This window comes from Pelophylax lessonae (assembly GCF_965119305.1).
Source record: "Pelophylax lessonae genome assembly, chromosome: 2".
NCBI classification, from domain to species: domain Eukaryota; kingdom Metazoa; phylum Chordata; class Amphibia; order Anura; family Ranidae; genus Pelophylax; species Pelophylax lessonae.
In genome coordinates, this window is record NC_138769.1 from 421,439,745 (window position 1) to 421,465,441 (window position 25,697).

Genomic DNA, 25,697 nt, shown 5'->3' on the forward strand with positions numbered 1-25,697 from the left:
TTTTTTAATAAAGTTTTTTTTAAGAGGATAATGCACTATTGGCACTTTATATGTTTTGTTATGGGGGATCTACATTAGAGTACAGTATCGCCTGCCACACCAGGGAGTTGGATATGGTGGAGTGGCGAAACATTCAGCCCACGCATTGAAGCCGCCATTGGATACCCTCTATCTGGTGCATTCGTATAAACAACAGTGGTTTATGCCTACCCTCTACATACTTCTGGTAAGAAGTTTGCACTACCACCGAGGTGTCACCTCACTTGATTTCATTTGTTAACGTGTGGAAAGTGCCTATTCACCAATAAGGCTGGCCATACACTATACAATTTTCTTATTCAATTTCCTTTAGATTTACCTTAAACTATGTAGTGCAAGGGCCTGCCTGACTGCATACAAATTGAAAGTGTTTAGGTTTGACCCTATATTACATGGTTTTGGTAAATCTAAAGGAAAGTTGAACAAGAAAATTGTATAGTGTATGACCAGCCTTAGGCTCACTGTTTAGTGTTATCTGGTAAGAGGCTATTTCTTCTATTTCACCATCACATATCGGTCTCAGATTATCAAGATTGAAGATCCACTATTGATGGAAGCTTGATCTTTGGCTATTTGAGATTATCTTGATCAATTGGAGGACTTTATATATATTTTTTCACGATTGTTATAAATGATATGTTTTTGCATAAAGAATTTTCACATATGGTTTTTCACACTGTATGAAGATCACCATAAATTGTGGGTTATCCCAGATGTCATATGTTTAATATTTATGATTGTGTTGAGCGCACTATACCCTTTATCACAAAACAGCTGCATAGCCTGTGCTCCTACACACTGGATCATCACGGCACTGCTATGTTTAGAACTTCCCCGCCTAAAGGCAGATGAATAGACCCTTACACTCACAAAAATTATTTCATATATATATATATATATATATACACACACACACAGTCAGGTCCATAAATATTGGGACATCAACACAATTATAATCTTGTTGGCTCTATACACCACCACAATAGATTTGAAATTAAACAAACAAGATGTGATTTAACTGCAGACTTTCAGCTTTAATTTTAGGGTATTTACATCCAAATCAGGTGAAAGGTGTAGGAATTACAACAGTTTTTATATGTGCCTCCCACTTTTTAAGGGAGCAAAAGTAATGGGACAATTGGCTGCTCAGCTGTTCCATGGCCAGGTGTGTGTTATTCCCTCATTATCCCATTTACAAGGAGCAGATAAAAGGTCCAGAGTTCATTTCAAGTGTGCTATTTGCATTTGGAATCTGTTGCTGTCAACTCTCAAAATAAGATCCAAAGAGCTGTCACTATCAGTGAAGCAAGCCATCATTAGGCTGAAAAAACAAAACAAACCCATCCGAGAGATAGCAAAAACATTAGGTGTGGCCAAATCAACTGTTTGGAACATCCTTGAAAAGAAAGAACACACCGGTGAGCTCAGCAACACCAAAAGACCCGGAAAGCCATGGAAAACAACTGTGGTGGATGACCGAAGAATTCTATCCCTGGTGAAGAAAACACCCTTCATAACAGTTGGCCAGATCAAGAACACTCTCCAGAAGGTAGGTGTATGTGTGTCAAAGTCAACAATCAAGAGAAGACTTCACCAGAGTGAATACACCACAAGATGTAAACCATTGGTGAGCCTCAAAAACAGGAAGGCCAGATTAGAGTTTGCCAAACAACATCTAAAAAAGCCTTCACAGTTCTGGAACAACATCCTATGGACAGATGAGACCAAGATCAACTTGTACCGGAGTGATGGGAAGAGAAGAGTATGGAGAAGGAAAGGAACTGCTCATGATCCAAAGCATACCACCTCATCAGTGAAGCATGGTGGTGGTAGTATCATGGCGTGGGCATGTATGGCTGCCAATGGAACTGGTTCTCTTGTATTTATTGATGATGTGACTGCTGACAAAAGCAGCAGGATGAATTCTGAAGTGTTTCGGGCAATATTACCTGCTCATATTCAGCCAAATGCTTCAGAACTCATTGGACAGCACTTCACAGTGCAGATGGACAATGACCCGAAGCATACTGCGAAAGCAACCAAAGAGTTTTTTAAGGGAAAGAACTAGAATGTTATGCAATGGCCAAGTCAATCACCTGACTTGAATCCGATTGAGCATGCATTTCACTTGCTGAAGACAAAACTGAAGGGAAAATGCCCCAAGAACAAGCAGGAACGGAAGACAGTTGCAGTAGAGGCCTGGCAGAGCATCACCAGGGATGAAACCCAGCATCTGGTGATGTCTATGCGTTCCATACTTGGTTTGAATTATGATTGTAAATCTGTCCCATTACTTTTGGTCCCTTAAAAAGTGGGAGGCACGTATACAAACTGTTGTAATTCCTACACCTTTCACCTGATTTGGATGTAAATACCCTCAAATTAAAGCTGAAAGTCTGCAGTTAAAGCACATCGTTTGTTTCATTTCAAATCCATTGTGGTGGTGTATAGAGCCAAAAAGATTAGAATTGTGTCAATGTCCTAATATTTATGGACCTGACACATGAACTTTAATGGCATCCCAGTCTTAGTTCATAGGGTTCAATATTGAGTTGGCCCACCCTTTGCAGCTATAACAGCTTCAACTCTTCTGGAAAGGCTGTCCACAATTTTAGGAGTGTGTCTATAGAGATGTTTGACCATTTTTTCCGGAAGTGCATTTGTGAGGTCAGTCACTGATGTTGGATGAGAAGGCCTGGCTCTTAGTCTTAACTCTAATTCATCCCAAATGTGTTCTATTGGGTTGAGGTCAGGACTCTGTGCAGCCCAGTCAAATGCCTCCACCCCAAACTCACTCATCCGTGTCTTTATGGTCTTTGCTTTGTGCACTTGTCCAAATCATTTGGTGCAGAGGGGATTATAATGTGGGGGTTGTTTTTCTGGGGTTTGGGTTGGGCTTGGCGACTTAGTTCCAGTGAAGGAAACTCTTTTTTGTATACAAACTTTTATTGAAAAGAAACAGAAAATGGTGGTACAAAGAGAGTTGGTACATTAACATGACAAATAATGGTATCACGTAGAGTAAACAAAAATATGAACTCTTAAGGCATCAGCATACAATAACATTTTGGACAATTTCATGCTCCCAACTTTGTGGGAACAGTTTGGGGATGGTCCCCCTTGTTTTACCATGAATGGGCACCAGTGCACAAAGCAAGGTCTATAAACACAAGGATGTGTGAGTTTTTGGTGGAGGAACTTGACTGGCCTGCACAGACTCCTGACCTCAACCCGATAAAACACCTTTGGGATGACTTAGAGCGGAGACTTAGAGCCAGGCCTTCTAGTCCAAGTTCAGTGTCTGACTTCACAAATGCGCTTCTGGAAGAATGGTCAAACATTCCCATAGACACATTTCTAAACCTTGTGAACAGCCTTCCCAGAAGAGTTGAAGCTGTTATAGCCAACTTAATATTGACTGGGATGTCATTAATGTACAGTACATGTGTGTGTAAAAGCAGGGGACACAATACTTTTGACAATATTAAAACAAAAAAAAGTGTATATATATATATATATATATATATATTTATATATAATATATTTATATTTAAAATATTTCTAATAGGTGGGCTAACACTTTCCTTTTATTTGGGTTTAGAACTTAGTTTTACCATTAACATTAAGAGCTTTACCTGGAGTTTTGGTTTCATTGGGAATGATGCAACGCACAAAGTGAGGTGCTGTTGATTTAAGATTTGTCATCAGTTTGTTAAGATTTTCCTAAAATAAAACAGATTGGATTAGTAAAGGGCAACATGTTGCAAGCGTATTTATTAATATACATTTCCAGGAATTAGTGGTATAATTACTATGAGTTTTCCATTTCAAAATGTTTGCTTTATACTATCAGTTAGCTTTTTGGAAAAACATGCCAGTAAAGAACTAATCCTTATATAGTAACTCTGCTTCAGAAGACCATTCCTTTCGTCACTTAAAATGTTTCCTTTGTATTACTTGTTTATTTACCCCTTTGTATTGTAAACCTAATAAAAATCTATTGGTTCAAGAATGTTGCACCTATGCTTAATTTTACTGGCATGCAGATTCCTTTTCAAGAACTGCATGGGACAGGTGGGTGTCTAGAAGCTGCTGTTTGAGAAAAATAAAATCATTATCTTACAATCATTATCTTACTATTGACATGAATAACAAAATGGATATTCTTTCAGAATAGAGGCTAGTATAATTTTTTTCTTAGATGACCCTCTCCAACCTATGTAAGCCAAGCTCCACTGCTGTGTACCACTCAATTTGAAACCACAGTGGTTTCTCACACTGATGATTTGCAGGCAAATGAGTGTGGCAGAAAATGAACAATTGCTACCAAGATGTCACATAAAATCCCCAAAACTCCAAATTGTATGTGCGTGTTTAGTACTGCCAGAGTTACAGTTTAATTAAAACATTAAAATATTGAGAGGTTGACTACTTAAAGCAAATATGCGGTTTACTTTGCAAGGGAATTTTACCTTAGCTTCATAAATGTGTCAAAAAATCCACTCTGCAGGAGCATACCTAATCATGTGTTTAAGCAGTATCTTTCCTAATGTATGATTGGATTATGGAAGTCAACTGAGCTTCACCTCATTCACTAATAGGGATGGGCTGAACGACCCCCTGCTCGGTTTGCACCAGAACTTTCGAACACCGTGAAAGTTCAGAACCGAATAACGAACCTCATTGAAATCTATGGGACCCGAACTGGAAAAATCAAAAGTGCCCATTTTGAAGGCTTATATGCAAGTAATTGGACATACAATGGTTATGGGGGTCTGGGTACTGCCCGGAGGGACATGTATCAATGAAAAAAGAGTTTGCAAAAAATGTCATTTTTAAATAGGCAGTGATTTACTGATGCTTAAAGTGAAAGCATCAAAATGAGGAATACCAATAAAAATGAAAAAATTCCTTTCAATATAAAGCCTGGGAGGTTCCCCGTAGTCTACCTGTAAAGTCGCACATCTGTACTGTGTATAGAAGCTGCTGCAGGAATAATTGCATTTATAATGGCAAAAAAAATTTGTAAACAACGATTTGGGAATTCAGTCTGTATGATCAGGCCACAATGTAGTGCACTGGGAGCTAGATTAGAGATTTTTTGGATAATTTCGGGTATCTCTTCCACAGACTTTAGATAGAAGTAACAGGTGCGGAACAATTGGTCTTTGGGTGTCGAAGGTGTCTTCACACTGTAACCCTATAGAGGTACTCTTGGTGAAAGCAAGAATATGCCTTACTGTCAAAAATTTAAATGATATGCATCTGTCAAACAGGTGCAAAAAAATTGGTCTTTGGGTGCCCATTTAATTGTGCCCATGAAACCTACACCAAAAAAATGACTTTCAGATTAAATCAACACCCACAACAGCCTAGAAGTCTTGCAGAGATTCCACATCCCAAAAACACTTATGGGCCATACACACTATAAGATATTCTGAAGACTTTTTCCTTTAGATTTACCAAAACCAGATAATACGAGGTCAAACCTAAACACTTTCAATTTGTATGCAATCTGGCAGGCCCTTGCACTACATAGAAAAGGTAAATCTGAAGGAAAAAGTCTTCAGAAAATCTTATAGTGTGTATGGCCCTTTAATCAGTGACATCGGCACCAGGGGCTTCATAGCTGTTGGTAATCTAGGACTGATTCATTTTGATAAATGTCAGACGATCCATGGAGTCTGTGGACAGACGCGTTCTATTATCAGTAACAAAACCTCCAGCAGCACTGAATGCCCTTTCAGAAAGCATGCTAGATGCAGGGTAGCCCAGCAGCTCAATTGCATACTGGGCAAGTTTTTGCCAGTGGTCTATTCTCATGATACAGTAACCCAGCGGATCATCAACTGGAAAGTTCTCGATCTCCGTTTTCGCCCCTAGATAATCGTCCACCATATGATGCAGATCCTGCCGATGGGATGTGGAAGCTGAGACCCCTGGGCAGCCAGAATTAAAAAAAATTGTGCAATGCATCGCTTTCTCCTTTATCCACCGCTCCTCTCTTGACCAACAGAAGCCTCAAAACTAGGTTTTCCATGACACTGTAGTCTACCAGAGTCGAGAAAAGCATTAGATAAACTTTTCTTTAAAGTGTCCTTAAGAGATTTCATTTTCTGCACCCTCTGTGGGGATGGGATGAGTTCTAAGACTTTCCCCTTGTAATGGTGGTCAAGGAGGATTGCCAACCAATAGTGATCCTTCTCTTTGATGCCACGTATTCTTGGGTCCTTTCGCAGACTTTGAAGCATGAGGGAGCCCATGCACTGCAAGTTTGCGAAGGCATGAGAAGCAGAATCCTCAGAGTAACTGAGGATTACAGTATCTTGAACTCCCTTCTCCCAGCCAGGTACTACTCCCAAGGGTTCTGGGGATAGAAAACCATCTGTTGAGGGTTGACGTATGTCTTCCTCTGCTTTAATGCCTCCAAAACTGCCATAATCCTCCTTCCTCTACTCTTGTGCGTTCTGGGGCGTAGGAAGAATGGTGTCTGCATAAAGCGGGCCTTGAGAAGAAAAGGAAGTCCTCCTCTTCCTCCCGCTGCTCTGCCTCAAATGCCCTGTCCATAATGCCAGGCAGAGTCTACTCAAGCAGGAACACAACAGGGATTGTATCACTGATGCATGCATTGTCACGGCTCATCATCCTTGTGGCCTCCTCAAATAGTGAAAGGGCATGCATCCTTTATCAGCAGCCATTGGTGTGGGGAAAAAAAGCCGAGCTAGCCTGAGGCTGTCGTTGTGCCATACTCACACAGGTACTGGTTGACGGCCCTCTGCTGCATGTGCAGCCGCTGCAGCATTGCCAAAGTAGAGTTCCACCTGGTGGGCATGTAAAAAATCAGGCAGTTTACGGGCAGGTGCAATTCCTGCTGAATTTCAGCCAACTGAGCACTGGCTGTGTATGACCGCCTGAAATGTCTACAGACTCTTCTGGTCTGCTTTAGCAGATCTTCCAATCCTGCATACCTATTTAAGAAATGCTGCACCACCAAATTGAGGACATGTGGCAGGCATAGCACATGTGTAAACTTTCCCTGTCTAAGGGCACACAGGAGGTTTGTGCCATTATCGCACACCACCATTCCTGGCTCCAGCTGAACCACCTCTGGGCCTGCCCCTGCAGAGCTGAGAGAATCTCTGCTCCGGTGTAGTTCCTGTTCCCTAGACACACCAACTGAAGCACTGCATGGCACCTTTTAGCCTGACTCATTCAATAGCCCCTTGAATGCTTAAGGGGTACTTGTGGTTTGTAGGACAGTTCAGCAGAGGAGGGCATGGAGGAGGAGGAGGGGGTAGAGCTGAGAAATCTCACATCATTACCACTAGCTGTATGGAGATGAGGCGGCACAACAAGTTGCAGCACTGAGCCCTGTCCTGCATCCATCCGACTTTCAGGCAGAGTTACCCAGTGTGCTGTGAACTAAATATAGCACCCCTGATCATACTTGCTGGACCACGTGTCAGCAGCAACGTGGACTTTGCGGCTAACCGCCTTGTCCAACGATGCCACAACATTGCCTTCCACGTGATGGTACAGAGCTGGAATGGCCTTATGTGAAAAGAAATACTGACTGGGAACCTGCCATTGTGGTACAGCACATTCTGCAAATTCACGGAAGGGCGCAGAATCCACCAGACATAAAGGTAGAAGTTGTAAAGCCAGCAGCTTTTAAAAGCTTGCATTTAGATGCTGGGCATGTGGGTGGCATTGATTATATATTTTTTTCGCTGCAGCAGATGGGGCAGAGAAAATTGCTGGCTATATTCTACAGCTGGTGGTGTGCTACTGGCAGATGTGCTGCAAAGAGCTGGGACACCCTGCGCTATACCATCATCCCTGTCAGTGGAGGCTCCTGAGAGTTCATGAGGTATAGTGGGGGTAGACTTAGGTGAGTAAGGAAGAGGAACAAAATTGCTTCCAATTTCTGTGGCTTTCAGGTGCTATTGATATATGGCGCTACCTGCTATTGAAAAAGTGAATATAATGTCGTGCTTTGGCGGCATGTGGACGCTCCAGATGACGTCTTTGTGACGAATGTGTAGGGAGGAGCTTACAGCATCAATGTTACTTCCGGTTAGGGGAGCTCGGATTGTGGTACGCGGAAGTGTCTTGGTGGTTCCACACTGAATAGAGCTTATCAAATTGTGAGTTTACTGCATTTTTGTTTGACTATAACCTTGCCTTCTACAACATGGGGGATCCCCTGTTTGTTCTCTGAGCCCACCAGACCCTTTCCGGACCACCAGGGAAGGGACTCACAGCCAATCCTGACACGGACACCTGGAAAGCCCAAGGTGCTGCTAAAAAAACTTCCTTGAAGTTGCTTTGCGAGCCTCTTACAAGGTAAGGATGACCGCCAGAGGAAGACCTCTATCCCTCAGGACCTGACTTTTAACAGCCATGCCGACAAAGCCAGCAACTGTAAAGCAGAATGGAAGATCGGTCCTTGAGACAGATCGTCTCGCAGCGGAAGTCGCCATCGAGGTTCTACGACCATCTGAACGACGGCCGCGTACCAGGACGGTCGAGGCCCTTCCGGGGCCACCAGAATGACTGACATCCATTCTGACGCCAACCTGCGGAGGAACCTGGATAACAGTGGAATCGGAGGAAAGGCATACAGTAGCCGATAGTGGTGCCAAGGCACCACCATTGCGTCCGCGTCGTCTGCCAGAGGATCGCGAGCCCTGGCCACGAACCTTACCACCACTTTGTGGAGATGGGATGCGAACAAATCCACGCCCGGGGTCCCCTACCGGGTGCACAAGAGGTGAACCACCTCCGGATGTAGGGACCATTTCCCTCGATCCAAAGTCTTGCGACATAGATAGTCCGCCTGCCAGAGTTCCACACCCGGAATGAGAACGGCCGAGAAAGCAGGTACCTGAAATCCGGCCCAAGACAGAATCTCGGCCACTGCCATGGCTGCCCGGGCACTCCACGTGCCCCCTTGGTGATTGATATAAGCCACAGCCGTGGTATTGTCCATCTGTACCCGCACCGGACACCCCTGAAGCTGAGACCTAAAGCTCTGCTCCTGAAGCTAGGCAGCATGAAACTGAAGTAATATCAGATTGGGTTCCTGGTAATGGCTGTGGGATGGCCCCCTAATGGCATGCTGAGGTACAAAAGTTTTTTTGTATTAACCTGATAATTAATTATCTGCCTAGCCTGCTCCTGCATTACCCATTAGTGAAGGCTAATACCATCGGGCAGCGACTGTCAGAGGACGTAAGAGAAATACACGCACTGTTATAGAAATTCCTTTCGCTGAACTAGCACCTAGCACTTTGTAAAGGTAATATCATTTGCACTACATTGTGGTTTATTTTGCACGGTGCACTATATATGGAATTCTTTTAACGCACTGTTGGAATACACAAGGAATATGTGTATTGATTCTATATATATATTTATCGAGTTTATGAATGATTGATTATGGTGGATTACTAAGTGCAGCCAACACTCTCCCTCACATCGTAAAGCACAACATTATATTCACTTTTTCAGTAGCAGGTAGCGCCATATATCAACATCACTTTTGATCTATCTATTGGACCCCTGGATCTCCAGGGGTAGGTTGGTGGCAGCTCACACCCGACGGTTACACGCAGATACTCCATAGCGCTGGTCACACTTGAGTCTATATTCAGGTGCTCTTGCCAATGGACTGAGTGGTGGGAGGTAAATGCCTCGTCAAGCATGTGGTACCCAAATGGCTAGTGTTTTTGCCACGCTTGATGTGCTTGAGACAAAGTTGCAAATTGCAACAGTGCGATCGGCTGCACATGTGCTAAAAAGGCCAAGACAGCTGAGCTGTGGGATAGGTGCCGGGAGATAGCAGCTCAACAATGTGAAAGAATAGGGTGGCTGCTCTCTACTCTTCCATGATGGCTGCCTCTTTGGGGTTGTGCCTCACCTTCACCTTCCTCCTCTGCTCTACCCTGCACCCAAGTTGTGTCAGTGACCTTTATCATTATCATCTCCTTCATCCTTATTACCACTGGAGACAACTTGGCAGTATGCTGTGGCTGGGGGAACATGACTGCCAATTTGTGTACCAGTGTTCTCCCCTCTCTGTAGGCCCCTGTTCCTACCTTCCTCAACCTCAGAACCAACATCTGAATCAAGTAATAGCTGTGCATCGTCATGGAGCAAGTGACTGACGCTGTGTTCAAATAACTCAGCTGACTCCTCCATGCCTGATGCTGGGGCTGTGGCAAGAATAGCTGTGGATAAGGAGGCAAATTCAGCCACTCTGGCAGCTGCAGTGGACTGCACACTAGTCTCTGCTTGGGTGACAGAGGATGAGGAGGGTTTAGCAAGCTAGTCCACCACCTCCTCAGCATGCTGTGGCTGAATAGCACGGGCAACATCACTAAACAGGGTAAATGATGCCCTGCCTGAGGACTGACCCCATTCACCTTTGCCTGTAGATGCATACGCTGCTGGCTCCCTCATAGTGTCATGGAAACGTCTGCCTCTCCTTGTTGGCCTCCCAGACATAATGAAAAGGTGCTTAGTAACAAAATGTAATAAAGACGTGGAAACATGTAAGAGGATGCACTTTAATTAATGGAAAGTGGTGTTTGGTGCACCTTAACCTGAGTACTCACTACACAGACACACTACAATATACTGCAGTAAAACTGCACTAATACACAGAAATATACTGCATTAAACGTGCACTAATGCACAGAAATATATTGCATTAAACGTGCAGTAACGCACAAAAATATACTGCATTAAACGTGCAGTAACGCACAAAAATATACTGCATTAAAGGGCACGTAACACACTGAATTATCCAGCATTAAACGTGCACCAACGCACAAAGATATACTGACCACACAGAAATATACGGTGTTAAACGACACATAGTGCACTGAAATATACTGCGTTAAATGTACAGTAACGCACAGAAATATACTGTGTTAAAATGTGCACTATCGCACTGAAATATTCTGCGGTAAATGGCACATAACGCACTGAAATACACTGCATTAAATGTGCAGTAACGCACAGAAATATACTGTGTAAAACGTGCACTAACGCACTGAAATATTCTGCAGTAAATAGCACATAAGGCACTGTAATATACTGCATTAAACATGCAATAACACACAGCAATGTACTGCGTTAAACGTGCACTAATGCACAGAATTATACTGCATTAAATGGCACGTAACGGACTGAAATATATTGTGTTAAATGTGCAATAACGCAGTAAACCTCCCCTGACAAAACAGGCTGACACTAAAATAAAAATGAATGGTCACTCACTACACCGACTGAACTATCACTAGATTCACACTAAAATAAAAATGAACGTTTACTACACTCACACTGACTGAACTATCACTAGATTCACACTAAAGTGACACTAAAGTAAAAATGAATGGTCACTACACTCACACTGACTGAACTATCACTATTTTCACGCTAAACTGATATTCCACACTGACAATAAAACTAGAATAGCGCACTAACTCTCTAGTAGCACTGAACAGAGCCATGTTCTCTCTCTCCACACTGATATCACACTACAAATAGCCGCTGTTGACAGAATACTATTATAGTGTGGAGTGGGACTAAGGGGCAATGAGCCATGATTCGATAGAGTCATCATTACTTTCTCCAATCATAGCTCTGATAGTGCTCTGTGCCCTGATTGGGCAAAGCTTTCATTGCTTTCAATGCACTGTGCTATGGCGCAGTGCATTGTGGTCATTTGGCGAGCCGAACAAACTGCTGAACGCCCCGAGAATTCGGGTGTTCGTCGAATGGGCGAACAGCCAATGTTCGGGCCGAACCGTTCACCCATCCTTATTCACTAATCTAATGGACAATTCCCTTGCAAAGTAAACAGCCTTTTTGTCTTTATTAAATCAACCATTGGGTGTCTTTCTAAGTATAGATCAGCCTACTTTAAGATTCCAACAAAAAGATTAAGAACAAAAATTACCTTGTGCATAGATGACACGGTTTGGAAAGAAGCTCCTTTCTTGCGCTTCTTTTCTCCACTTTGGTCTGCAGTAAACGAAATACAGAGAGATATATTATCTCATTTAGTACTGACAGATAACTAAATCATACCCTTAACATGCAGAGATGGATCTCTTGTTAATCCTAACAATCAATCTGTAAACAGCATTTTTAAACATTTTTTGATGATCAATGGTGATTATAAGGTCTATGTTATTTATTCTCTTTTCAAACAGTATTTTATAACATAACAAACATTTCCCAGCATGACCATACCTAAAAATGGAACTCATTTTTATTGTCATCATATCTTTGTGCCTGTCACTGCTCATTCCTTAAATCAAAGTTTGCCATTTATCTCAACAAAATCTGTAAACATTTCCAGGCTAACACCAACAACACTCATATAATAAACAGCCTATAGAGTTTACTATAAGTCCTGTCCCCATTTTTTTCAATGATGACTGTATGGAGGAAAGAAGCCTTTACTTACCACTGTCTGCACTGATATAATTTTCAAACAGACAAGCCAGTAGTTTGTTGGATGACTTCTGAAAAAGTCCCACTACTGTTTCATTAAGTGGGTCTTTGTTCTTCTCCAGCCAGCCCATAATATTATATGGAACCTATAAACAGAGAGAGAGAATTATTATTATTATTATTATTCAGGATTTATATAGCGCCTACAGTTTGCGCAGAGCTTTACAATGTGAGGGAAGACAATACAGTTACATTACAATTCAAAACAGGAGGAACTAGAGGGCCCTGCTCGTTAGAGCTTACAATCTAGAAGGGAGGGTCAAGTGAAACAAAAGGCAATAACCGTGGGGGATGGGCTGATGGAGAAAATGGAGGTATATTTGTTATGTGTGGGTAGGATAGGCTTCTCTGAAAAGGAGGGTTTTCAGAGATCGCCTAAAAGCTAATAGAGTAGGAGATAATCGGACAGATAAGGGTAAGGAGTTCCATAGGATTGGAGAGGCTCTGGAAAAGTCCTGGAGGCGGGCATGGGAGGAGGTGATGAGGGAGCTAGAGAGCAGGATGTTTTGAGAGGAACGAAGAGAGCGATTAGGTTGGTATTTTGAGACTAGGCTAGTGATGTAGCTGGGGGCTAAGCTGTGGATTGCTTTGTAAGATGTTGTAAGTATTTTGAATTTAATTTGTTGGGTGAGTGGAAGCCAGTGGAGGGCTTGACAGAGAGGAGCAGCGGACACTGAGTGATTGGTAAGGTGGATGAGTCTGGCGGCAGCATTCATGATGGATTGACGGGGGGATAGCCTGTGTAGAGGTAAGCCAACGAGAAGGGAACTGCAGTAGTCGAGACGCGAGATGACCAGGGAGTGAACTAAGAGCTTTGTTGTGTCTTTGGTTAGAAAGGGGCTTATTTTGGAGATGTTGTGGAGGCTGAAGCGGCAAGATTTGGACAGCGATTGGATGTGGGGTTTGAAGGAGAGTTCAGAGACCAGGACAACACCTAAGACCTTGGCATGCGGGGATGGGCTGATAGTAATGCCATCGATATTGACAGTGAAATCAGGGGAAGGGGCACGTGGTGGAGGAAAAATTATAAGCTCGATTTTGGATGGATTGAGTTTGAGGAAGTGATGAGACATCCAGACAAATATATCTGATAGTAAATTAATGATACGTGAGGAGACTGAGGGAGAGAGCTGAGGGGTGGATAGATAGATTTGGGTATCGTCAGCGTAGAGATGGTATTGGAAGCCGTGGGAGGCTATCAACTGACCTAGAGAGGAGGTGTAGAATGAAAAATAGGAGGGGTCCAAGAACAGAGCCTTGGGGGACCCCAACAGAGAAGGGAAGAGGAGAGGAGGAAGTAGAATTGTACATAACGCTAAAGGTGCGGTTGGATAAATAGGAAGCTAACCAGTGAAGAGTACAGTCACGGAGACCAAAGGCATGGAGTTTTTTGAGGAGGAGGGGATGGTCAACCGTATCAAAGGCAGCAGAAAGGTCCAAAAGTAGGAGTACAGAATAGTGTCCATTGGTTTTGGCCATTAGTAGATCGTTTGTCAGTTTTAGAAGAGCAGTTTCAGTGGAGTGTTGAAGCCAAAATCCAAACTGAAGGGGATCAAGGAGGCTATTCTCGGCAAGGAATACCAAAAGATGCTCAGATTTTGCAGTGTAAAAAAAAATTCAAGTGATGCACATCTATCTGACAGTTCATTAGATGTTGTTCAAACAAAATTGGAACTTAGATTTTGATTCAAATGCTCTGTTATACTAATTAATTAAGGGAAAACTATAATGATTTTATTATTTACAGGTTAACAAAGGCTTTCTTTGAGGTAGTGGTTTGATTAGAACCAGTGACTGAGCCATCTAAAAAGGAAATGGACACTGCACTCATGACAATTGGGATTTGTAAACAAGGAGCATTTTTTTGCAAATCTGAACGCAGAATATGTAAAAATAAGACTATAGCTATAGCTACAAAAAGCAGAATATAATAAACACATATATATATAAACATATATATATGTACACACACAGTATCTCACAAAAGTGAGTACACCCCTCACATTTTTGTAAAGACCTTACTCAACTTTTCATGTGACAACACTGCAGAAATGATACTTTGCTACAATGTAAAGTAGTGAGTGTACAGCTTGTATAGCAGGGTAAATTTGCTGTCCCCTCAAAATAACTCAACACACAGCCATTAATGTCTAAACCACTGGCAACAAACGTGAGTACACCCCTATTTAAAAATGTCCAAATTGGGCCCAAATAGCCATTTTCCCTCCCCGGTGTAATGTGACTCGTTAGTGTTACAAGGTCTCAGTTCTGAATGAGGAGCAGGTGTGTTAAATTTGGTGTTATCGCTCTCACTCTCTCATACTGGTCACTGGAAGTTCAACATGGCACCTCATGGCAAAGAACTCTCTTAGGAACTGAAAAAAAATAGCTGCTCTACATAAAGATGGCCTAGGCTATAAGAAGATTGTCAAGACCCTGAAACAAGACCATTTAGAACAGGCCTGGCCATGGTCGACCAAAGAAGTTGAGTGCATATGCTCAGCATCATATCCAGAGTTTGTCTTTGGGAAATAGACATATGAGTGCTGCCACCATTGCTGCAGTGGTTGAAGGGGTGGGAGGGGTGGGGGGTCAGCCTGTCAGTGCTCAGATCATACACTGCATCAAATTGGTCTGCATGGCTATTGTCCCAGACAGTCTGCAAACTGTTTGCTGAAGACAATCAGACTAAGGACATGGATTACTGGAACCATGTCCTGTGGTCTGATGAGACCAAGATAAACTTATTTGATTCAGATGTTGTCAAGCGTGTGTGGCGGCAACCAGGTGAGGGGTACAAAGACAAGAGTGTCTTGCCTACAGTCAAGCATGGTGGTGGGAGTGTCATGGTCTGGGGCTGAATAAGTGCTGCCGGCACTGGGGAGCTACAGTTCCTTGAGGGAACCATGAATGCCAACATGTACTGTGACATGAAAAAATAAATTTGATAAACAATATCGTGATCCAATATATAAAACAAATTTCAGTAGTGCAAGGATGGTGACAACAACTTCACCACCACATAGGTATTCGTAAGCATAAATGGGACATAGACCTCAAAAAATGACTGAAAGACATAAACCATAAAATAATTTCCAGAAAGTCCATGTAGAGTCCATGAGCTTCAGTACACTTTAAAAAAATGTGCGTTTAATCCCACAAGTCTTGATGGACGTGATGTTAGCAGGAACACACCACACTCCACCACCACCGTGCCGGGGGGATAATTAAATTGAACACTCACCAAAAGGAGATGCTTACTCACTCTCGTGAACAAGCTTAAAGAGCATATATTGCAGAGATCTCAGTAGCATCAAACCTCAGTCTCCCAAAAACAGGCCTGTGTCACTCTGGTACATGTGGGAATAAAGTAGCCTCCACTAGTGCAATAACGTTTAAACCTCCTTTATTGTTATAAATCATAAACACATTGCACTCACTTGAAATTGATGATTAATATGCACATAAATGCAGCCGGTAAGATGAGCACCCTTTGGACGCTAGTTCCAGGCTCCACGCCATAGTACGAGTTCCTCCGGATGTTCCTCCACCGCTGTTACAGTTACTACGGATGCCGTCTGGTCACGCCCCAAAGTGTTTCGTCACTTCCGACTTAGTCACTGGGGACGTGACTCAGATGGCACTATAAATTGGATTGCCGTGCCGTCTGAGTCACGCCCCCAGTGACGAAGTTGGAAGTGACAAAACGCGTTGGGGCGTGACCAGGCAGCGTCCGTAGTAACTGTAACAGCGTTGGAGGAACATCCGGAGGAACTCGTACTATGGCGTGACACTTTGGGCCCAATTTGGACATTTTCATATAGGGGTGTACTCACTTTTGTTGCCAGTATTTTAGACATTAATGGATGTGTGTTGAGTTATTTTTGAGGGGGCACCAATTTTTCACTGTTATACAAGCAGTACACTCACTACTTTACATTGTAACAAAGTGTCATTTCTTCAGTGTTGTCACATGAAAAGATATAATAAAATATTTACAAAAATGTGAGGGGTGTACTTACTTTTGTTAGATACTGTGTGTGTGTATATATATATATACACACCGCAGCACATATAAACCAAAAAAGAGAGCGGCACTCATGGGTCTTTAAAGGTAAATGGCGATGACGGCTATAGTCAACGTTTCGTCTACCTTTCCTGTGGAAGACGAGCTTGTGCCTCGTCGAAACGTCGACTATAGCGGTCATTGTTTGTTTACATTTCAAGACCCATGAGTGCCGCCCTCTTTTTTGGTATATATATATATATATATATATATATATATATATATGGGCAGGAAGTGTATTAGGTTTACAGAACATCACCCCCTCTCCTTACATCCATAACTTAAAGGAGAGATGTTCTACTGTATAGTCCTCGGTGGTGAACTGGGTAGGGTTGATAACACTGTTTGAGGTTACAGTTCTGTAGAATGTTGCTGGCAGGAATAATTGGTATATTTGCTTTCACCTATATTTACAGACCAAACAAGACCAAATAAGAGTTAAAGTGATTTTTTTTCTTAAAATAAAAAAGATGTTATATGTACCTGCTCTGTGCAATGATATTGCACAGAGCGGTCGCTAACCTCTTCTTTGGAAGTCCACCGCTAGCGCTGTCTTGCTCCTTCTTCCAACGAGTGCCCCTTCAGCAAGCTGGGTGCTAAGAAGACACCCATGCAGGTGTGTTACCAAACTGGGCTGTGTGCATCCATAGACACACGCAGCACCGTCAAGCCATGCCTTCGCTCCCTCCTCACAGGAGTTCCTGGTGAAAGCAGGAAGAGGGGAGAGCAGTGCTGCAGCCAGGATGATGCTGGATAGGTGAGAGGAGTCAGGTAAGTGTTTAGTGATGATTGGGGGTGGAGCAGTTAGTGAAATGTTTTTTATCTTAATGCAGGGAATGCATTAGGGTTAAAAAGGTTTGAGTTTAAAACACTTTAATCATCACTTAAAGAAGCAATATTTACCTGACCGAAGAAAAAAAAAAAAGAAATGGTATTTCTTATTCATGAATAGAATATAGAAAATATGTACACACCCACTACACACTTTACTTTAAATTGCCAACATGAAGCATCATTTGTACAATGTGTATTTCTTATCATGACCACACCTACCACGCCAGCATAGTGAACAAGTTCAAAATGAGCTTCATATTTTCGCTTCTTGTCTGGTCTGGGCTTTAGTAAATTTGGGGATTTTCCAAGATGGTGGTCATAAAGCTTTGCTTTGAAAGTCATATCTGAAGCCTTAGGGAACATGCACTCCTCTTCAAGGATTGACAAAATCCCCATTGGCTAGAGGAAAACAAGATACAAGGTACAATGAATGACAGGTGGTAAATAACAATCAAACACAGGACAAGCTATCATTTTATCATTATTGCAATTTATAGGGTAACAAGAAAATGACACTCTTACCTTTTCAATCAAATCAATGCAGGCCTGTAAATCAAGGCCAAAGTCGATAAACTCCCAATCAATCCCCTCTTTCTTATATTCTTCTTGTTCCAGTACAAACATATGATGGTTGAAAAACTGTTGCAGCTTTTCATTTGTGAAATTAATGCAGAGTTGCTCAAAGCTGTTATACTAAAATAAGAATTTACAAAAATACATTTCATAATATACACAATCAAGTAGAAATCAATAGCTTGACAATCATGTTAATGAGAAATTTAAAAAAATAACTAATTATGTTTCTCCTTCCTATTCAACAATAAACCCATTTTATGCTTAAGGAGACGCTGTCAGTTTACACAGTCAGGGCAAAGTGACAGCGGCTGCAGATGATCCACTACCCCATTGTCTGTTTAACGATAGTCCTTAAAGGATAAGTTCACCTTTTTTTTTATTTTCTAAATTCAAGCTCCCCTATGTACTAATATACCATTTATATACCTCGGTTGCAGAAAAATAAAAGCTTTATTTGATTTTTAGAACAAGGCCTTATCTTAGCCCTTGCTGTATTTCTTAGAACGCTGGTATATAAATTTGGGACAAAGAAACCAGTAGGACACCGGAAGGAGTTTACCAGCTGACCTCTTTAGCGCACACATCCTTCACTGACCTTATTAACCACTTCCATACAGAGCAGTTAGACCCCCTTCCTTCCCAGACCAATTTTCAGCTTTCAGCACTCTCACACTTTGAATGACAATTGCTCAGTCATACTACACTGTAACCAAACAAAATTTTTATCATTTTTTTCACACAAATAGAGCTTTCTTTTGGTGGTATTTGATCACAGCTGGGTTTTTTTTTCTTCGTGATATAAGCAAAAAAAGAGCAAAAATTTTGAAAAAAAAACACTTTTTTTTAGTTTCTATTATACAATTTTGCAAAAAATTAATTTTTCTTCATACATTTGGGCCAAAATTTATACTGCTACATATCTCTGGTAAAATTAACCCAAATAAGTGTATATTATTTAGTCTGTGTGAAAGTTATTGAGTCTAGAAGCGATGGTACCAATTACTGAAAATTGATCACACCAGATGTACTGACTGCCTATCTCCTTTCTTGAGGCCCTGAAATGTCAGGACAGTACAAATACCCCCCAAATGACCAATTTTTGTAAAGTAGACAGTCCAAGGTATTTAGTAAGAGGCATGGTGAGTTTTTTGAAGTTATAATTTTTTCCCACAATTCTTGGGAAAATGAAGAAAAAAAATTTTTTTTTCTTTTTTTTCCCAAAACGTTGTCAATTTATAAGCTATTTCTAACACATAGCATGTACACAGCAAAAATGACACCCCGAAATTCATTCTGTTACTCCTTCTGAGTATGGTGATACCACATGTGTGAGCCTTTTACACAGCCTGGCCACAAAAAGAGACTCCACGTCCAAGTAGCACCATAAGGCGTTTTAGGAGCATAAATACACATAAAACTTTCTTACTACCTATCACACTTTTCAAGGCCCTAGAGCACCAATACAATGGAAAAGTCCACAAAATGACCCCATTTTGGAAAGCAAACACTCCCAACGTATATTCTATGAGGCATTATGGGTCCTTTGAACATGTCATTTTTTTCCACAAGTTTTTGGAAAATGTGGGAAAAAAATAAAAACTTTTTTTTTTTACACAAAGTTGTCAATTTATAGGATATTCCTAACACATAGCATGTACACAGCAAAAATGACACCCCAAAACACATTCTGCCACTCCTCCTGAGTATGGCAATACCACATGTGTGAGACTTTTTCACAGCCTAGCCATATAGAGGGGCCTAAACATCCAAGGAGCATCATCATGCATCCTAGCCACTTGCCTAGGCCTATTTTTGACATTTGGTGTTTACAAGCTAAAATCAGTTGTTTTGCTAGAAAACTGCTTAGAACCCCCAAACATTATATATTTTTTTTTAGCAGAGACCCTAGAGATTAAAGTGGAGATTATTGCAATATTTTTTATCACACCGTATTTGCGCAGCGGTCTTCCAAACGCAATTTTTTTGGAAAAAATTCACTTTTTTAAATTAAAAAATAAGAAACCAGTAAAGTTAGCCCAATTTTTTTCCATAATGTGAAAGATAATGTTACGCCGAGTAAATAGATATCCAACATGTCATGTTTCAAAATTGCGCACGCTCACGGAATGGCGACAAACTTTGGTACTTAAAAATCCCCATAGGCGACAATTTAAAAATTTCTACAGGTTGCCATCTTTGAGTTACAGAGGAGGTCTAGGGCTCAAATTATTCCCCTTGCTCTAACGATCGCGGTGATACCTCACGTGTGTGGTTTGAACACCGTTTACATATGTGGGCGGGGTTTCCATATGCGTCGCTTCTGCGCGCGAGCTAACGGGGACAGGGCGCTTTAATTTTTTTTTTTTTTTTTTTTACTATTTATTTTATTTATTATTTTTTATTTTTACACCGTTTAACAAAAAAAATTGATCATTTTTATTTCTATTACAAGAAATGTAAACGGCACGACAGGACCTCTTTTTGTGAGATCTGGGGTCAAAAAGTCCTCAGATCTCACAAGTACACTAAAAGATAGAAAAAAAAAAAAAAAAATTATTATATAAAATGAAAAAAAAAAAAAAAGGACATTTAAACCGGTTGCTAGGCAACAACATTTTCCGTAGCTCCGGTCCTCCAAGACCATAGAGTCAAGTGAGGGCAAGCTTGCCCTCACTCGACATCCTGTCTGTGAGGATCCGGGACCGGATCGTTTTCCCCGCTGCCGGCGGGTCCGGTAAGCGGGGAAAAGGATCGGACGCGGCGGGAGGGGGGGGGCACCTCTTCCGCCATCCCGGAAGGGTGAACCCACGGCGAATCCGCCGCTGGGACCACCCTTATCGGAAAGCCAACCGTCCACCGTTTAAAAAAATACCAGGGTTATGGTAGCTATCTGCTGCCATAACACCGGTATTTAGGTTTAAACGGAGGACGTATATAAACCTTTTTGGACTTGGACATGGTGGCTGTATGAAGGGTGACAGGTACTCGGGTACTTTGTTGGGCAGGTGACAGGTACTCTGGTACTGATGAGCAGGTGGCAGGTACTCGGGTACTCCGATTGGCAGGTGACAGGTACTCGGGTACTCTGATGGGCAGGTGACAGGCAGGTGATAGGTACTGATGAGTAGTACTGATACTGATAGGTGATACTGTACTCATGGGTACTGATGATCAGTACTGATACGTGATAGGTACTGATGAGTACTGATGAGTACTGATGGGTACTGATGAGCAGGCGGCAAGTGCTCGGGTACTTCAGGCGTCAGGTACTCTGATGAGCAGGTGGAAGGTACTCGGGTACTCTGATGGGTAGGTGACAGGTACTCAGGTACTCTGATGACGGGTACTCCGTTGACAGGTAATCAAAGTATCCGAGTACCTGTCATCAGAGTACCCGAGTACCTGTCATCAGAGTACCCGAGTACCCGTCATCAGAGTACCCGAGTACCTGTCATCAGAGTACCCGAGTACCTTTCATCAGAGTACCCGAGTACCTTTCATCAGAGTACCCGAGTACCTGTCATCAGAGTACCCGAGTACCTGTCATCAGAGTACCCGAGTACCCGTCATCAGAGTACCCGAGTACCCGTCATCAGAGTACCCGAGTACCTGTCATCAGAGTACCCGAGTACCCGTCATCAGAGTACCCGAGTACCTGTCATCAGAGTACCCAAGTACCCGTCACCAGCCCATCAGAGTACCCGAGTACCTGTCATCAGAGTACCTGATGGGCTGGTGACAGGTACTCGGGTACTTTGATGGGCTAGTGACAGGTGCTCTTTATTGGGGGGGGGGGCAATCAGTGTGTTTGGGGTGCACTGTACTTGGTAACTAGCTGTTACCACACTCTCTTCCTCACACAGGATCAGTGTGTGAGGAGGAGAACACGGTGACAGCTAGTTACCGTGTTCTCTGTTGACATTTGTGACCGGCTGTGATTGGACACAGCCGGTCACGTGGTAAAGAGCCAATTTCATTGGCTCTTTACCTAGATCGGGGATCGACTCTGTCCGAGGGACGAGCCTCGTCCCCGATCGCTGCTCTGCGCGCCCCCGGGGGCGCGCATTGCAGAGAGAACGAGCGGCTCGTGCAGGAGCCGCTCATGTGATCGGCTGTGACTGACACAGCCGATCACATGGTAAACAGCCAATTTCTATTGGCTGTTTACCTTGATCAGGGATGGGCTATGTCCGAGGGACGAGCCTCACCCCCGATCGCCGCGCTGCGCGCCCCCGGGGGCGCGCAGTAGCAGCCAGAGCGGGCGGACGCCATATGACGGCCGCCCGGAACGGTAAAGCCATCCTGCCGGCGTCATATTACTATGCGCCGGTATGGATGTGGTTAAAAAGCACACCCTACACCCACTAACTATTTTTGCACAACATCCCCGGCATCCCTCCCCGCATGAATTTGCCTGGCTTGTCAATGTAGGCTGCCACAGCTGCCATGTTTGCTATATCCGCATACTAAACTCTCTGGGGCCACATGCAGCCCAAGGGCCGCAGGTTGTACACCCCTGATGTAGTGTAAGGGCCTGTCTGATTGGATACAGAGTGATTGGATAGATTATGTCTCCTCTTATTTCATAGTTTTGGTAAATCTTAAGGAGATTGTAATACCAGATTGTTTAGTGTATTGCCATCTTTACACACCTAAAATTAGCTAGCTGTGCTTTCAGTGCCATAAATTGTTAAAGGGATTGTAAGGTCTCAAAGTTTTTCACCTTAATGCATTCTATGCATTAAAGTGAAAAACCTTCTGTCAGTCAACTCTAGTGACACGGGAGTAAGGAGTGGGGTCGAGTCCCGCTGTCTGTGTCAGTGGACGCAGAAGCAGGACTAGAGAAAGTGCCCGCACAGGTGCCCCTATGGAAAGCAGCTTTCTGTGGGGGCACCCGATGAAGAGGAGGATTGGGACTACTCTGTGCAAAATCCTTGCACAGGACAGGTTAGTATACCATGTTTGTTATTTTTATTTAAAATATTTTGAACAAATTTTTTGAACCTTTACAACCCCTTTAATGGCAAAGCAACCACAAATTTTGGAACATAAAAAATGGGTGACAAACGCAGCACAACCCACAGTAAAAAGATGCAACTCGCACCATGCCAAAATGTACCATTAGGAGTAGGACAGCCCATTATAATGAATGGGCTGCCCTATGTGTATCACAAGAAAAACGAGCCAAAAAACGTGCGCTAGGTATAAATGGGCCCTAAAAGTAAAATTGGTGCGTTTACACAAGAATAATGAGGCTCCATTCACATCTGTGTGTTTCCAAATGCATGACAAACAGCACAGAAAATGTGCGCTTTACCGCGCGTTTCAGAAACACACTGCAAACACACCAAAAAACGCACCAGTCTCCACTCTTAAAGCAGCTCTGGTGCTTATTTGGGGTGATTGTTGAGCATAGGGCAGCCAATTCAAGTGAATGGGCTGCCCTATGTGTGACAAGCGGAAACGCTGTAAAAGGCCCCCTCCAAAATAAAACTTGTGCGGGAACATGAGTTCCCGTTATGTGAAGATGTGAAACGGGGCCTGACAGCTGAGTGTCTCCATCCACTCCCTCCTATTTACTTGTATAAAGATTGCCATACACTATGCAATCTGATTTTACAATCTCTGTACAATTTTCTTTAGATTTACTAGAGCAGTGGAACAGGAGGATCCACCTTTAGCAATCTATCAATTTGTATCAAATCAGGCAGACCCTTGCACTACATAGCTGATGGTAGCGCTAAAGGAGATCCCGCAATCGCTCCCCGTGGAGACAGAATGGCGGTCTGCCGATGTAAACATGGCAGACCGCTGTTCTGTCAGTAATGAACACAGGGATCCTGTGTTCCTCCTATTTATGAACACAGGTCTCTGTGTTCATCCAGCAAGCCCATCCCCCACACACTTAGAAAGCACCCCCTAGGGACACATTTAACCCTTTGATTACTCCTGGTGTTAACTCCTTCCCTGCCAGTGTCATTAGTACAGTAACAGTGCCAAAAATGTCAGTTAGGTGTTCGATCTGTACGCCGTAATGTCGCAGTCCTGCTAAAAATCGCTGATCACTGTCATTACTAGTAAAAAAATAATTAAATAAAAATGACATAAATCTTTCCCCTAGTTTGTAGATGCAATAATTTGTTCGAAAACCAATCAATATACACTTATTGGGATTTTTTTTTTACCAAAAATATGTAGCTGAATACATATTGGCCTAAAATGATGAAAACATTTTTTATTGGGAATGTTATATAGCAGTAAGTAAATAAATATTGTTTTTTTTTTTTTTTTTTCAAAATTGTCTCTCTTTTTTGTTTATAGTGCAAAAAATAAAAATTGCACAGGTGATCAAACACCGACAAAAGAAAGCTCTATTTGTGGGGAAAAAAAGGACACCATTTTTATTTGGGTACAGCGTAACACGAACGCACAATTGTCAGGTAAAATAACGCAGTGCCGAATCGCAAAAAATGGCCTGGTCATTAAGGGGGTAAAACCTTCCAGTCCTCAAGTGGTTAAACCAGACAGTGTATAGCTTGTAATTTCTCCATCCTATGAAAAGGAGTGGCAGTTCATACACGTTCTATTAGAGCTGCATGAATCTGAATAAAATGAGAAACACAAAGTTTTTGCTTAGAATAAAGATCATGATTCTCAGTGTAACATCATCTTTTACATTATACAAAAAAATTGGGCTAACTTTACTTTTTAGTTTAATTCATTAAAGTGTATTTTTTTCCCCAAAAACTGGGTTTGAAACACTTCTGCGCGAATATAGTGTGGCATAAAAGATTGCAACGATCGCCATTTTATTCTCTAGGGTCTCTGCTAAAAAATATATATAAGTTTAATCTTTGGGGGTTCTAAGTAATTTTCCAGCAAAACATACTAATTTCAACTTGTAAGCAACAAGTGTCAGAAAAAGGCTTAGTCTTTAAGACAGGGTTTCTCAACCAGGGTTCCATGGAACCCTAGGGTTCCTCCTGAGGTTGCTAGGGGTTCCCTGATCAATAGGCAATTTCTGCCTCTCAGATAAGTTCCCAATGACACCGTTGTTCCTTTTAGCTATCTGTAAGGGGTAATTCTTCCCAATGATGACAAGAGTAAGCAGCATTCTTCCCACTGACTGTCACACTAATGTGTCATGAGTTGTAGATTTTAAATTTTTAGCAGGGGTTTCCCGAGACCAGAAATGTATTTCAAGGGTTCATCTGTGTTGAAAAGGTTGAGAAAGTCTGCTTTAAGGAGGTTAAACTGCCCTCACTTAGGCTACGTTCACATGTTGGCGTAGTGGATCGTGGGCAGAATCACCGCGATTCTGCCCGCGATCCGGAAATCATTGCAAATCACGGGACGCCTGTGCGTTGCCGTTGATTTGCAATGGCACCCCAAACGCTGTGCGATGTTGCCGCGATTTCCGGCTGCCGAATCGCGGTAACATTGCGCAAACTAAATCGCGTGACGCCCAAAAAAGGTACAAGAGCTTCTTTGGGGCGTCATGCGACCCGCGATTTTGTTTGCGCGATGTTACCGCGATTCAGCAGGTGGAAATCGAGGCAACATCGCACAGCGTTCGGGGTGCCATTGCAAATCAATGGCAACGCACAGGCGTCCTGCGATTTGCAATGATTTCCGGATCGCGGGCAGAATCGCA

At 42.6% G+C, this 25,697-nt stretch overlaps 1 protein-coding gene across 1 annotated transcript in view; it reads right to left on the bottom strand.

Moving 5' to 3' along the window:
* Positions 1–25,697, bottom strand: part of MYH15 (myosin heavy chain 15) — a 77,975-nt gene that overhangs the window by 47,261 nt on the left and 5,017 nt on the right. The window contains exons 4-8 of the mRNA XM_082246411.1: positions 17,990–18,160; positions 17,687–17,866; positions 12,521–12,653; positions 12,008–12,072; positions 3,675–3,762 (exon numbers count right to left, since the gene is read on the bottom strand). Coding sequence (XP_082102537.1) covers positions 3,675–3,762; positions 12,008–12,072; positions 12,521–12,653; positions 17,687–17,866; positions 17,990–18,160 — 637 coding nt within the window. The remainder of the gene's footprint in view (positions 1–3,674; positions 3,763–12,007; positions 12,073–12,520; positions 12,654–17,686; positions 17,867–17,989; positions 18,161–25,697) is intronic.